Here is a 14,795-nt window from a genome sequence, read left to right as displayed (position 1 = left end):
AAGGATAGATTTGATACATTGAACACTAGTGACTGAAGACCAGACAAGTTGTAGAATGACATCAAGGACATCATCCATGAAGAAAGCAAGAGGTCGTTGAAAAGACAGGAAAGAAAGAAAAGACCAAGATGGATGTCAGAGGAGACTCTGAAACTTGCTCTTGAGCGTTGAGCAGCTAAAGCAAAGGAAGAATCGATGAGCTAAAAGAACTGAACAGAAGATATCAAAGGGCATCTCGAGAAGACAAAGTATTATAATGACATGTGCAAAGAGCTGGAGATGGAAAACCAAGAGGGAACACGCTCTGCGTTTCTCAAACTGAAAGAACTGAACAAAAAATTCAAGCCTCAAGTTGCAATAGTGAAGGATTCCATAGGGAAAATATTAAATGATGCAGGAAGCATCAAAAGAAGATGGAAGGAATACACAGAGTCATTATACCAAAAAGAATTAGTTGATGTTCAACCTTTTCAAGAGGTGGCATATGATCAGCAACCGATGGTACTGAAGGAAGAAGTCCAAGCTGCTCTGAAGGCATTGGCAAAAAACAAGGCTCCAGGAATTGATGGAGTATCAATTGAGATGTTTCAACAAACAGATGCAGCGCTGGAGGTGCTCACTTGTCTATGCCAAGAAATATGGAAGACAGCTTCCTGGCCAACTGACTGGAAGAGATTCATATTTATGCCTATTCCCAAGGAAGGTGATCCAACCAAATGTGGAAATTATAGAGCAATATCACTAATATCACACGCAAGGAAAATTTTGCTGAAGATCATTCAAAAATAGCTGCAGCAGTATATAGACAGGGAACTGCCAGAAATTCAGGCTGGTTTCAGAAGAGGACGTGGAACCAGGGATATCATTGCTGATGTCAGATGGATCCTGGCTGAAAGCAGAGAATACCAGAAGGATGTTAACTGTGTTTTATTGACTATGCAAAGGCACTCGACTGTGTGGATCATAACAAACTATGGATAACATTGGGAAGAATGGGAATTCCAGAACACTTAACTGTGCTCATGAAGAACCTTTACATAGATGAAGAGGTGGTTGTTTGGACAGAACAAGGGGGTACTGATTGGTTTAAAGTCAGGAAAGGTGTGCATCAGGGTTGTATTCTTTCACCGTACTTATTCAATCCGTATGCTAAGCAGATAATACGAGAAGCTGGACGATATGAAGAAGAATGGGGCATCAGGATTGGAGGAAGACTCATTAACAGCCTGCATTATGCAGATGACACAACCTTGCTTGCTTAAAGTGAAGAGGACTTGGAGCACTTACTAATGAAGATCAAAGACCACAGCCTTCAGTATGGATTGCACTTCAACAGAAAGAAAACAAAAATCCTCACAACTGGACCAATGAGCAACATCATGATAAATGGAGAAAAGATTGAAGTTGTCAAGGATTTCATTTTATTTGGATCCACAATCAACAGCCGTGGAAGCAAGCAGTCAAGAAATCAAAAGACGCATTGCATTGGGTAAATCTGCTGCAAAGGACCTCTTCGAAGTGTTGAAGAGCAAAGATGTCACCCTGAAGACTAAGGTGCACCTGACCCAAGCCATGGTATTTTCAATCACATCATATTCATGTGAAAGCTGGACAATGAATAAGGAAGACCAAAGAAGAGTTGACGCCTTTGAATTGTGGTGTTGGCGAAGAATATTGAATATACCATGGACTGCCAAAAGAACGAACAAATCTGTCTTGGAAGAAGTGCAGCCAGAATGCTCCTTAGAAGCAAGGATGGAGAGACTGAGTCTTATATACTTTGGACATGTTGGTAGGAGGGATCAGTCTCTGAAGAAGGACATTATGCTTGGCAGAGTACAGGGTCAGCAGAAAAGAGGAAGATCCTCAATGAGGTGGACTGACACAGTGGCTGCAACAATGAGCTCAAGCATAACAGCGATTGTAAGGATGGCGCAGGACTGGGCAGTGTTTCGTTCTGTTGTGCACAGGGTCGCTATGAGTCAGCACCAACTTGATGGCACCTAACAACAACAACATATCTATATTTGTTTTTAATAGAAAAATACTACTATGATACGCTTTACCTGATTAAACATTTTTTTAAATTACTGTGAAACAAATGATAGAGAGTCCCTATTCTAGTTTATAACTGCTGACTTACCTGTGGTCAGCAAAGATGTTGTAATTTACACTGGCAGGTTTTATTGTTCAAGCTCTGACAGGGGCATTAGTGTTTTTTATCCTGTGTTCTGACGAGCCCCAGGTTCCCTAAAGTGAGGGGTAACAGAACACACTGGTATTAGAGTTTCTAAATGAGATCACATTTTCCACAAGGGCTTCATGCCAGGCTATGCTGCCATTCACAGTGGGATGGGCAATAAAGCTGGTCTGCATTGTCTGGGGCCCAGCATTTGGCACCTAATATTTGCTTAATAAATGTGTAAGAAATGAATTTATTAAAAAAAAGAAGAAATGTGGCTATAAAGTAACATGATTGACTTCCTTATATGGTGTAGACTTTTTGAAGAGAAGAGTACAAAGTTGTCCAAAGTGGGTTTCAGAGATCGATACGTTTTAATAACAGCATAAATTCTGGTGTGTCTTTTTGTTATTAAGTATTGCATTACTGAAGAGTCACACCTCAGGTGCACGTCACAACCTTCAATTTTGTGCACGTAAAGTGAAGGATACCGGGTTGATAGGAAAGAAGGGGGATTTAGATTAGACTCCCCTACATGGGCTTTTGTCTTTTCATCATAGTTGAGCTGGATTGCTAGGTTAAAAGAGGTGTTTTTCTTAATTGTGATGTCCCCATTTCTGAATCTGACTTTACCATCTGATTTGACAAGGACAAGGATATCAGTAAGCTTTCTTAATTCCCTCTGGAGCTCAGGAGAGTAACTAGCTGAGGACTAAATTAATTTTATTTTTAAATTCAGTTGGCATAAAAAAGAATAAGGCGTGTGTAATTTATCAGTCTCTCAAAAGCATATCTACCACAGTTTCATAGACAGTTCCTTTATTTAAGGAGCCCTGATGCACAGTGGTTAAAGCTCTCAGCTGCTAACGGAAAGATAGGTGGTTCAAACCCACCAGCCGCTTCACAGGAGACAGATGTGGCAGTCTGCCCCTGTAAAGACTTACAGCCTTCAGAATCCTCTGGGGCAGTTCTACTCTGTTCCTATGTAGATAGGGTCAGTATGAGGCAGAATGGACTTGATGGCAGTGGGTTTTGGGGTTTTTCCTTTATTTACCATATGTAGTTCTCATTTCACATAAGCAAGCAGTTTTTCCCCACGTTTTAAAAGTACGCTTTCATTTACGAGCAGATTGGTCGTGTGGTCACTCGCAGTAGTAATTAAGGGAGTAACAGTGGATCTGCTGCGTCAGCTCATGTCCATGGCTAAAGTTATTTCTGTAGACCTGCAGGAGAATTTATATGTGAGAGGAATTTATATACATAAAAGGAATTTTTTCAGTGAAATAAAAAAAAAGACGTAAGAACTGGCATGAAATTAAAATGTAGGCACTGGGAGAGATTACTCTGCGGAAAGTTAGCGTTTGTTGAATAAAGTAGTGAATTAAATAACTGATACAAAGGAGAGATTGCACATAGCTTCAGACATGATAATGAACAATTTTTTCATTAGTAAAGACCAACTTTATGGTGTATAACTTAGTGCAATAAAATTTCTTATTCCATGAGGCCTTTTTAAAATTAGGATTTGACTAGAGGCTCTCATTTTCTGTATCACCTGTTCTTCCCCCCCGCCCCCCGAAATTAGCTTTTAAAGTTTTTTTCTTTGTGGAAGTAAAACATCTTCATTTAAAGGAAAAATAAGAAATTACAGAATTACGTTGAAGGTGAAAGTCCCCCAAATCTATTCTGCCTACCCTATCAACCTCGTGCCTAGATTACCTTAATAAGGTGTGCTGTTCCCTCCAGATTTTTAAGCATTTACTAACACATGGGCACATGCACACATGTGCACACATACAAAGATCCCACCATATGTGTTATTTTGCAACTTGATTTTTCATTCATTCCTGTATCCTGCATATCATTTTATTTCAGTGTGTATTGAAGCACTTTGTTCTTTGTAGTACTGGTATGGTATTTCATTTTATATTGAGAAACAAAAGTGTATTTTTATCCATCCCTAAGTTTTTTTTTTTTTTTTTTTTATTGGTGGACCTTTCAGTTGTTTGTAATTTCACATTGCAAACAGTGCTACGGTCAGCATCTTTGTGTAAATATTCCCATGTGTTTTAACTAAATCCAGTTTTTTAAAAGGCTCAATCCCTAAGCCTTTGTATAATGACTTTCGTTTATCTGTGTTAAAGAGTGAAGAATATGTTGCTTAAGTCCAACTGTGTCTTGGAAGCTTTTGGAAATGCCAAAACCAACCGTAACGATAACTCTAGCAGGTTCGGAAAGTATATGGATATCAACTTTGATTTCAAGGGGGACCCAATTGGTGGACATATCAATAACTACTTATTGGAGAAGGTAAATTTTACTTAATTTCTGAGAGTAATGTTCATAAATGCTGAATGTTAAAAAAAAAATTTTAATATATTTGTAGAACTTTTTTATTGCTTTAAAGTAGTTTTTAATACTCTTCTCCCTCCTTTCCTGTTCCTCAGTTAGTTTCCTATTAAAAGATATTCTCTGTTTGTATTCTCTAATTAGCACTTACAGTATCAAGTGGGAAAAAGTTACGGACTTTGTAGATAAGGATTTAGGTGTGTGTATGTGTGTGTTTTGGGGGGATAGGTGTGATATCTGAGTGCGTGCCAACTTCTGGATGAGGTTTAACTAAAAAACAATCTAAGCCTAATCAGTTCTACACTTTTTACACATCAGCATCTTCCATATTTTTTGTATTTTAATGTGGAGTCTCATTTTCTTTTAGTTTCCATTTGCTGATCGCTTACCTAGAGTATCATAGATGTATTCTGTGATCTGACAGCCTACTTGTGAAGTGTGCTGCATGTGGCTAGTGAAAACTGAGAGTGTGTTTTTATCTGCCTATGTGGATGCTAGGCCAGATTTCTGGAAGATCCCGTTAAAATTTCCTTCTCGTGACTGCTGGAGGGTGTGTCCTAACTAGTCTTGGTTGTCATTGGACCTGACTGCAAGAGAGCTCACAGAGCTCATTCACCTGCTTTTTGCAGTTATGATTGGACTTTACAAAGTTAAGTCTCCACCTGGAATTGTACTCAGAACTAAACTGACTTGCCTTCTCAGTTAATAGGGTTTCCTACCCCAGTCGTGCCATCCCGTTCCTTATTGCAGTATAATGCAGTGTAATCTTTATTTTTGTTCATTAAGGCACAGTAAAACTGTTTCTGGACCTAAGTATTTTATCAGTCATTTGAAAAAGGACAGGAAATGCCAGGTCTTATCGGCCTTTTTTTTTTCTGAAGTGTTTCACGGCACCACTATATATATACACACACATTTGATCAAAAGGATCCCTTTGAACATACACTTTGAGCCCTCTTAATGGCAGTGTTTTTGGAACTGTTTAAGGCAGAGGTCCCTGTGGGCTGATCTTGCTCAACTGATTTTATTACAGGATATAAGGCATTGCTCTTTGAAGTGCCAGCAGACCTTGAAAAAGAAGGGAAGGTTGAGACTATTCCTCTCTAAACATTCCTTCGTATTCGCCCCAGTTCTAAGACCCCTGAGAAAACTCCACATTTAACCTCCAAATTAAAAAAAAAAAAATCAAACTAGCGTCATTATTCAGATAGTTTAGGAACGTCTATTTTAAACAGTATAAAAATTGCAGAAAAGCCCCATAGAGAAGACCCTGCCTTAGATAGGTACTATCCATGGGGCCTTTAGGACATTTAAATACGGTGTAGATAGAGGATTCCTGGAGAAAGTGACTTCCATTCTATTTTAGGTGCACATTTTCAGATTAACCATTTTAATGCATTTTTTTTCCTTAGTCTCGAGTGATTGTGCAACAGCCTGGAGAAAGAAGCTTTCATTCTTTCTACCAGGTTAGTAATCTCCTGTGACGAAGATGATTGATTGTTTGCTCAATTGTGCAGGAAGTGAATATTTTTTAATTATTGCCCCTGCCTCCCCATCTCCACTGACCCACAATACATTACGCATACACACCCATTTGCACGCGCACTCACACACACACTACCCCGCCTCCTTCTCCAGAGATCTGAAGAGCTCAGCTATTATAAAGAGCTGGCAGGTGTTCAGCCGAGCAGATGACTGCCCTGGTTGAACAACACCTTCATTTACTTGCGATGTAGATTACAGTTTAATGGCTGTAAAATCTTTTGAAATGGTAAATTCTGGATATGTTAAATTAATTTTGTTATATTCTGAATTGAAGCTGTTGTCCCCTGTTTGGGAGCTTCAGAGATCGGAATACAAACTCAGCTTCATTTGCTTAGTAGAGACTGTAAAGCAATATGATTACCTAAAAAAAAACAAACCAGGATTTATACATTCAAATGAGAATTGTCTTCTTTATCCCATCAAAACTGTAACTGCTTTGAAAACCAGTTTTTGAATACCTCTTTTTGGGAGAGCTTTTAGAGTCTAAAAAAAAAAAATTTTTTTTTTTTTTAGAGTCCAAGGCCTGAGTTTTTCAATAGTCCTCCTTTTGGCAAAGCCTTTGCTCACAGAAGGCAAATTCGATACATTACTATGTTTTAAAGCCCAAAGTAATATAAACCTAGGCTAATAAATAATACAGTTGTTCAAACTAAGCAGTACTGTTTGGGATTTTGAAAAATTAAAACTATAAATTAATGAAATTGATTCCTATTTGTAAAGTATCTCTAAAGTTAGTGATTCCAAAAGAGTACTTAAAAATGTTTGATTGGTGACAGTACAATTTGGATAGAATTCGGTTAGGTTTAATTACTTCTAGGTAACTGTTTTAACGAGCAATGGTTAAGCACTTGGCTGCTCCTGGAAAGGCTGACAGTTCAAACCTACCCAGCGGCTCCGAGGGAGAAGGACCTGGTGATCTGCTTCCGTAAAGTTTACAGCCTGGAAAACCCTATGGGGCAGCTCTCCTCTGTCACACGGGGTCTCTGAGTCGAATCGACTCAACAGCACACAACAACTACTCATTTGTATATACAATTTCTGGTATATTTGGTTAAAAAAAATCAATTTAAAAAATCTAGTAGTCACCCCTTATGATCAATCCAAAGCATACAGTTTAATATAGAAAATTTAAACACAGTGCCTCCCAAAGGCACGCTCTGTATAAAAGGGCTATCAGTATTTTGTGTTTTTGTTGACAATCACCCATGTTTTGAATAAACTGTTTCTCTCTCATTATTTTATCCCACTGTATCAGTTACATATAAAAGGATTCTGCTTATTTCAAGAACCTATACCTTTTTCCTAGTGCTTTCCCACTCTGATGAAAGTGTTAAAATTTTTCTTTATCTAACACTACAGTCACGGTTATCCAATTGCCCTACTTTTCTGAGATAAATAGATGAATAAGAAAAAGCTGTTTCCAGTGTGATTCAGCATATGACTCTGCTGACAACTTGGTTCCGTGGCAGTGTTGGTTTCTCTAAATTCTGAAACACAACTACATTCTGTCTGGATAATGAGACGTCTAAGCAGGTGACAAGGAGCCCTGGCAGCGCAGTGGCTAAGCGCTTGGCTCTTAACCAAACTGTTGGCAGTTCGAACCCAGTAGCAGCTCCTCAGGAGAAAGATGTGGCAGTCTACTTCCGTAAAGATTACAGCCTTGGAAACCCTATGGGGCACTTCTACTCTGTCCTGTAGAGTCACTGTGAGTCAGAATCAACTCGACAGTGATGGGGTTTTTTTTAAGCAAGTGACCACCACAGAGCATAGGATCCTGTTTTACAAATGACCACAAAAAAAGCATGAACATTTTATCCCAGTTACGCAGTGAGTAAGCTGAGACTGTAAGTAATTTCCTCCACGGTGCCATAATATTCTCCATAACTGATGATGTTAAAGCCATTTACCTTCAAGGTGAAAATTCTTCAAAGCTAAGAATACTGTTGTTGTTGACTGCCATCAAGTTGATTCCAATTTATGGAGGCCCTGTGTGTGCAGAGTAGAGCTGTTCCATAAGGTTTTCAAGGCTATGACCTTTCAGAAGCAGATTGTGAAGGCTGTCTTCCCTCTGAGTGGGTTTGAAGTGCCAACTTTCTGGCCAGTAGTCGTGTGTTTAACCATTTGTACCACCCAGGAACTCAAGCTAGGAGTAAACCAAAAAAACCAAACCTGTTAAGTCAATTCCAACTCATAGCGACCCTGTAGGGCAGAGTAGAGATGCCCCATAGAGTTTCCAAAGAGTTGCTGGTGGATTCGAACTGCTAACCTTTTGGTCAGCAGCCATAGCTCGCCTGGCTCTTAAAACCACTGCGCCAACAGGGCTCCAAGCTAGGAATAAAAAACCAAAACCAAACCCATTGCCATCGAGTCGATTCTGGCTCACAGCAACCCTATAGGACAGAGTAGAGCTGCCCCATAGGGTTTCCAGGGAGCGCCTGGTGGATTCGAACCGCTGACCTTTTGGTTAGTAGCTGTAGCACTAAACCACGATGCCACCAAGGTTTCCAAGCTAGAAGTAGGAGGACTTAAATGAAGTAAGCCCAGAAAATAAATAAAAGCTAGCTTACCACTAAGTTAGAATATTTGATTTATTTTAGTATATACTTTGCCAGTTTATTTTTAATTAAATATTTTTCAGCTACTTCAAGGGGGTTCAGAGCAGCTTCTGCGTTCCCTACATCTCCAGAAATCCCTTTCATCTTACAACTATATCCGTGGAGGAGCTCAATTAAAGGTGAGAATTTCTTCAAGATTGCTCAGATAATCAGAGAATCAAATAATTAGAAGGCACATAAATAATTATCTATTCTTTTAAGAAAATTAATGTCTCAACAGCTCTCTCTCCTGTTCTTTTTTGTTCTTCAGATGGTTAGGGACAGAGATTCAAAACACTATTGAATCAACAACTTTGCACAATAACCCACTTCTATATTTTATCACTCTCTGGCATGAGAGAAGCTTCTTATGTTCAATGTTTTCTTTTAATCCTGTTCCTACTCCTTTGATGTGGACACTATGAAAATAGTGATATGACTATGAAACCTACCTCCTAAGCAGATACCGTGTAATTTGGCCAAAGGTAAATAGGTAAGACAAAAGAAAATAAAAAAGCACTTGGGTTGAAAATAAATATCATTGATCTTCATTCACTGATTTTTCAAAATGGGAGCCTATCTAGCTTTCAAAATTGTCCATTTCTCCAGACTTAATGGTCTGACTGAGACTAGAAGGACCGTTGAGGTCATGGTCCCCTGACCTTCTGTAAGCCTAAGACTGGAATCATTTCCAAAACCAACTCTTCAGACAGGAATTGGATTGGACTATGCGATAGAAAATGATACTGGTAAGGAGTGAGTTTCTTGGCTCAAGTAGACACATGAAACTATGTGGGCAGCTCCTGTCTGGAGGTGAGATGAGATGGCAGAGGGGACAGGAGCTGGCTGAATGGACAGGGGAAATACAGGGTAGAGAGGAGGAGTATGCTATCTCATTAGGGGGAGAGTGACTAGGAATATAAAAAACGAATATAGCAAGGTGTGTATAAGTTTTTGGAAACCCTGGTGGCGTAGTGGTTAAGTGCTACGGATGGTAACCAAAGGGTCGGCAGTTTGAATCCGCCAGGCGCTCCTTGGAAACTCTATGGGGCAGTTCTACTCTGTCCTATAGGGTCGCTATAAGTCGAAATCAACTCGACGGCAGTGGGTTTGGTTTGGTTATGTAAGTTTTTGTATGAGAGAATGACTTGATTTGCAAACTTCGACTTAAAGCACAATAAAAAAAAATTGTCCATTTCTTCCATTCACATGTGAGTGCTTGCATACACATGCAGACACATTTTTGCTCTTTTATTTCTAATTAATTTTCTGCTAGCCATTTTACAATGAATTCTAAGTACAGTAGTTTGTTGGTGGTAGATTATAAAATAATTACAATATTTTATTTTTATAAGGAGGAAGGGTACATAAATGCATAGAATAGGATATGGATGGATAGATATATAAAAAAAATCAAATTATACAGAGATTTTAATTACTTCTTGAATGGCTGAGATGATGGGTATTTATGTTCTTCTGCTTTTCAGGTTTTTTGTTTTTTTTTTTTAATAAAAATGTATTACTTTAGTAGTCAGGAGGAAAAGAAAAGAATATAGACTTTGTAAGATGTGGCAGGTGTTTTTGTTTGTTTGTTTCTAATTTTGTTTATTGACCTGAAGCTAATTATTCCTGAGTTACAAGGTTAGCTGTCTTTTTATTGCTGTGCATTGAAATAAATATTTAGATTGTTGCAATTAATTTTCTATTGTTTGAGATTTAGGTTGCACCAACTTTTTATTTCTACAGTCGTCTGATAGCAGAAAAGTTTGTCTGAAAATTAATTGAAAACAATAGAGGGCAACACTCCAGCTTTCTGAGAAGCAGGCCAGTGATACAGGAAGGATTATGAAATTTATACTTATGAAAACCAGTGACTGGAGACATTCCTTTTCCATCACATTTTTTTATTAACCAAGTCATATACCACCCCATGAAAAGCAAGTATTAAATTAACAGTTAGCCTTTTCTCTAAACTAAATTTAGCTTAGATTCATTTTTTAGAGAAATTTTCCGTTCCTACTTTGTCCCTTTGTTTTTTTTCTGTTTTTTTGTTTGTTTGGCTCTTTTTTCTCTCTTCTCGTCTCTTTAACACACACACAAGTAATACATGATCATAGTCAAAACCTAAAATAAAGATGAGCCAAAACGGAAAAAACTTACCTTAAATCTTACTATCCAGAGGTAATTATTGATAACAGCATGTGTGTGTGTGTGTGTGTATGTATACCTATGGAACCATAAAATATATCCTGATTAAATAAACCTTCTATTACGTATTATAGTATAATCATTAAAATCTTCCCATATAAGCTAATACAAATTAATAGAATAATTTTTAATAACAATACAGTATTACAGTATATGTACTATGGTGTACTTAACCAGTCCTAAAATGTAGGAGTCATGTATGATTAAGAAGCTTTTGGTTGCAGGTAAGAGAAGACCCAATTAAAATTCTCCAAAACAATAAGGAACTTAATTATCTCACATAACAAGAAGCTCTAGGACAGGGCAGTTCCCGACTTGGTTAATTCTCTCTTGTTAGGGACTCAGGTGTTGTTTGCTTGTCTCCCCATTTACAACTTTGCCATTCTTAGTGGATTGACTTGTTCCCTTAGGCCGGTTTTCCTCAGGGTTCCAAGATGGCGCCAACAGTTCCAGGAAATCACAGGCAGAGTGAATGTTCCCAACTTATGTCCCTTTAAGAGCTAGGGAAACCTCCCTAGAAGCCCCCTCAGAAGGCTTTCCCTCATGTCTTATTGGTCAGGATGGCATCACACACTCACTGATAAACCAATCACTTGGTAAAGGGAATAAGATCACCAGGAAGAGTTTAGACCAATCAAGATTCAGCCCCTGAAGGGTGGAGGAGGCTAATCTTGAAAGACTTAGGCACTTGGACAGGGCTGAACAAATCAGGGTTCAATTAACAAGAAAGAACTGGGGGTAGAGAATGGCTGTCAGCAGCCAACAGTTCCCCACAGTAGGAGGTTTAGATTTTGTATCCAGTTTATGCGTAATTTAAGCATGTTTGCAGTTTATAATAATTGTAATATCTGACATTTTTTGAGTGCTTTTTATATGCTAGAAACTAGGGAGCTACTTTATATAAAGTCTCATTAATTGTCACATCAACCCTATAAAAAACGTATTGTTCCCATTTCTATCCATGAGGAAATTGAGGCTCAACAAAGTTCAATATCTTGCCCAAGGTCATAGAACTGGTAGGTAGAGGAGCTTTCCTGGTTGTCTCCTGAACATATGTTTACCAAGTCCTGTGCCTTCCTTAGCAGGTGAGTGTTGTGTGTGCTGAGTGATGCTTCCATCTCTGAAATCATTCGTCTTTTCTCTGGGTACTCATCAACACTTCAACTGATTTACTACAAAGGCTCCAAGACCTAAGCTAAACTTGAATTTAGTTTCATAATTGCTGGGTTTGAATCCTCATGTGAAACGTCTGTGACTTAAATTTCCATTTTCATTCCTAGTCTTCTATCAACGATGGTGCAGAATTCAAAGTAGTAGCTGACGCCATGAAAGTAATTGGCTTCAAACCCGAGGAGATTCAAACAGTATATAAAATTTTGGCTACTATTCTTCACTTGGTGAGTAGGGACGCCTCTCAGAATATATTGCCTCTCTGTGGAGACAGAATGCTCTTTCAGAAGATTTTTTTTTTCCCCTGTAGATTGCAAAAGTAATTTATTTAGGAAAATTTCTGTCATGTTTTGAAGAAATTAGTATGTCTGTGGTTCTCTTTACCATTTTATAATATTGTGAGGGATTTTCTAAGCCACTGTAGGTTTTGAGACTACAGCTTTAGTTTGTCTTACTGATGTCATCAAGCTTTAAACTGGTTCATTTCAAGGACAGAATAATTCAGCAATGATGTGACTGCCAGCGGTATAAACTGACATCTTTTGAACAGAATAAATTTCTAATGGCATTTGAACCATAGAGTTATAGATTATTGGAGCTGGAATTTTGACCCTCTTATTTTACAGGGGAAACCCTGGTGGCATAGTGGTTAAGTACTATGGCTGCTAACCAAGAGGTCAGCAGTTCGAATCTTTGAGGTGCTCCTTGGGAACCCTACAGGGCAGTTCTGATCTGTCCTATAAGGTTGCTATAAGTCATTATCAACTCGATGGCAGCGGGTTTGGTTTTTTTGGGTTTATATTACAGGTGGGGGGTTAGGCCTAGAGGGGTGGCATGGCTGGCTCAAAGGCACAGCCAGCTCGTTGCAGAGCCAACGCTGTAAGCCAGGGCAGCAGACCTAGGGTCCAGTTTTTTTCTACTGTCCTGTACTAAACTTGAAGCCCTGGTGGTGCAGTGGTTAAGAGCTCAGCTGCTAACCAAAAGGTCAGCAGTTCGAATCCACCAGCTGCTCCCTGGAAACCCTATGGGGCAGTTCTACTTTGTTCTGTAGGGTTGCTATGAGTCAGAATCCACTCGATGGCAACGGGTTTTTGGTATACTAAACTTTGAAAAAAAAAAAAGTAATATGCTAAGCTTCATTAATATTTATATAATTGTTGTTGTTAAGTGCTGTCAAGTAGATTTTCAACCCATAGCAACCCCTGTGTGACGGAACAGAACTACTTCCTAGGGTTTTCTAGGCTGTAATCTTTATGGGAGCAGATTGACAGGTCTGTCTCCCCACACCCCACTGGGTGAGCTTGGACTGCCAACCGTTTATTCAGCAGCCGAGCACTTAACGGTTGCACCACCAGGGCTCCTTTGTTTATTTAATTAGAGATGCTTAAAATATAACGGGCATGTGACTATAATAAAAGCGTAACAGTATGAATTCAAATCTGGAATAAAAATTACCCTTTCACTTTAATGTAGTAAGATTTAACCCTAAATGAATCAGAAAGACACACGACCTGTAGGGAAAATATATAGTACTATAAATGGCATCGTAAATAAATGCTCCCGGTAGGCGGGGCCAAGATGGCGGACTAGGTGGACGCTACCGCAGATCCCTCTTGCAACAAAGACTCAGAAAAACAAGTGAATCGATCACGTACATAACAATCTACAAACTCTGAACAACAAACACAGATTTAGAGACGGAGAACGAACAAATACGGGGAGACAGCGATTGTTTTCAGAGCCAGGAGCTGGTGTAGCAGGCAGGTGACCTTCGGAGCCCGATTCGGGGCAGAGCCCAGGGGGGCAGACGGCACAGACAAGGGGCCCAGCCCTAGCCCCCGAACTCATCCCGGGAGGGAGCCCAGCCGGTTGGCGCAGGCAGAGTGGCGGCGCAGCCGGTGGGAGAAGTCCCTGGGAGGCAGTGACTGGTCTTGGAGCGGGGAGAGCAGCGTCCCAGCCGGGGAGCCGTCCCGCCAGGATTTTGGCAGGCGCGGGCGGGGCGTGAGTGCGGGGACCAGCTACATTCCTCTGAATTGACCCGGGGGGGGGGGGCCCAGCCGTTCCTGTGGGCGGCGCCCACCCAGTTCGCACGAGCGGTGCGGTGCGCCGGAGGGAGAAGTCCCCGGGAGGAAGTGACTGGTCTTGGAGCTGGGAGAGCAGCGTCCCAGCCGGGGAGCCATCCCGCCGGGATTTTGGCGGGCACGGGCGGGGCGTGAGCGCGGGGATCAGCTACATTCCCCTGAATTGACCCCGGGGCGGTCCCAACTGGATCGCGCGGGCCCAGCCGGTTCGCGCGGGCGGTGTGGCTGAGCGGCTGGTGGAGGAAGTCCCCGGGAGGCAGTGCTTGGTCTTCGAGCAGGGAGAGCGGCGCCCCAGCCGGGACGCGCAGTCGCGACTCAGGCGCGGGGACCTGCGCCGCTCTCCTGAGCTGACTCCGGGGCGGGAGCCCACCCGGTTCTCGGGAGTGGCGGGCGACGCGGCCGGCGGGACGGGGAATCCCCGGGAGACAGCGACTGATTTTGGAGACGGGAGTGCACCGTCCCAGTAGGGGAGCCTTAACCTTGGGGGTGGGGCTAACAGCAGAGGATCTGACCGTGACGCCAGCAGGCCAGATCCCCCGGGGGGCAATCTCCACACAGCCAGTACATATAGGCGACGCGCCCCACGGAAATCTCAGATATAAGAGTCATTCCAAGTAAGACAGACAACTCTGGCTATATTCTGAGGTGCTACACTCCTAGCTCTCT

At 40.9% G+C, this 14,795-nt stretch overlaps 1 protein-coding gene across 2 annotated transcripts in view; it reads left to right on the top strand.

Moving 5' to 3' along the window:
- MYO1D (myosin ID) overlaps positions 1-14,795 on the top strand; it is a 348,885-nt gene that overhangs the window by 93,218 nt on the left and 240,872 nt on the right. For both annotated transcript variants that reach the window (XM_049861252.1, XM_049861251.1), the window contains exons 4-7: positions 4,327-4,492; positions 5,944-5,997; positions 8,715-8,810; positions 12,159-12,275. In XM_049861252.1, coding sequence (XP_049717209.1) covers positions 4,327-4,492; positions 5,944-5,997; positions 8,715-8,810; positions 12,159-12,275 — 433 coding nt within the window. The remainder of the gene's footprint in view (positions 1-4,326; positions 4,493-5,943; positions 5,998-8,714; positions 8,811-12,158; positions 12,276-14,795) is intronic.

The sequence above is a fragment of the Elephas maximus genome, chromosome 19, assembly GCF_024166365.1.
Source record: "Elephas maximus indicus isolate mEleMax1 chromosome 19, mEleMax1 primary haplotype, whole genome shotgun sequence".
NCBI lineage: Eukaryota > Metazoa > Chordata > Mammalia > Proboscidea > Elephantidae > Elephas > Elephas maximus.
This window is presented reverse-complemented; position numbering and strand designations above follow the sequence as displayed.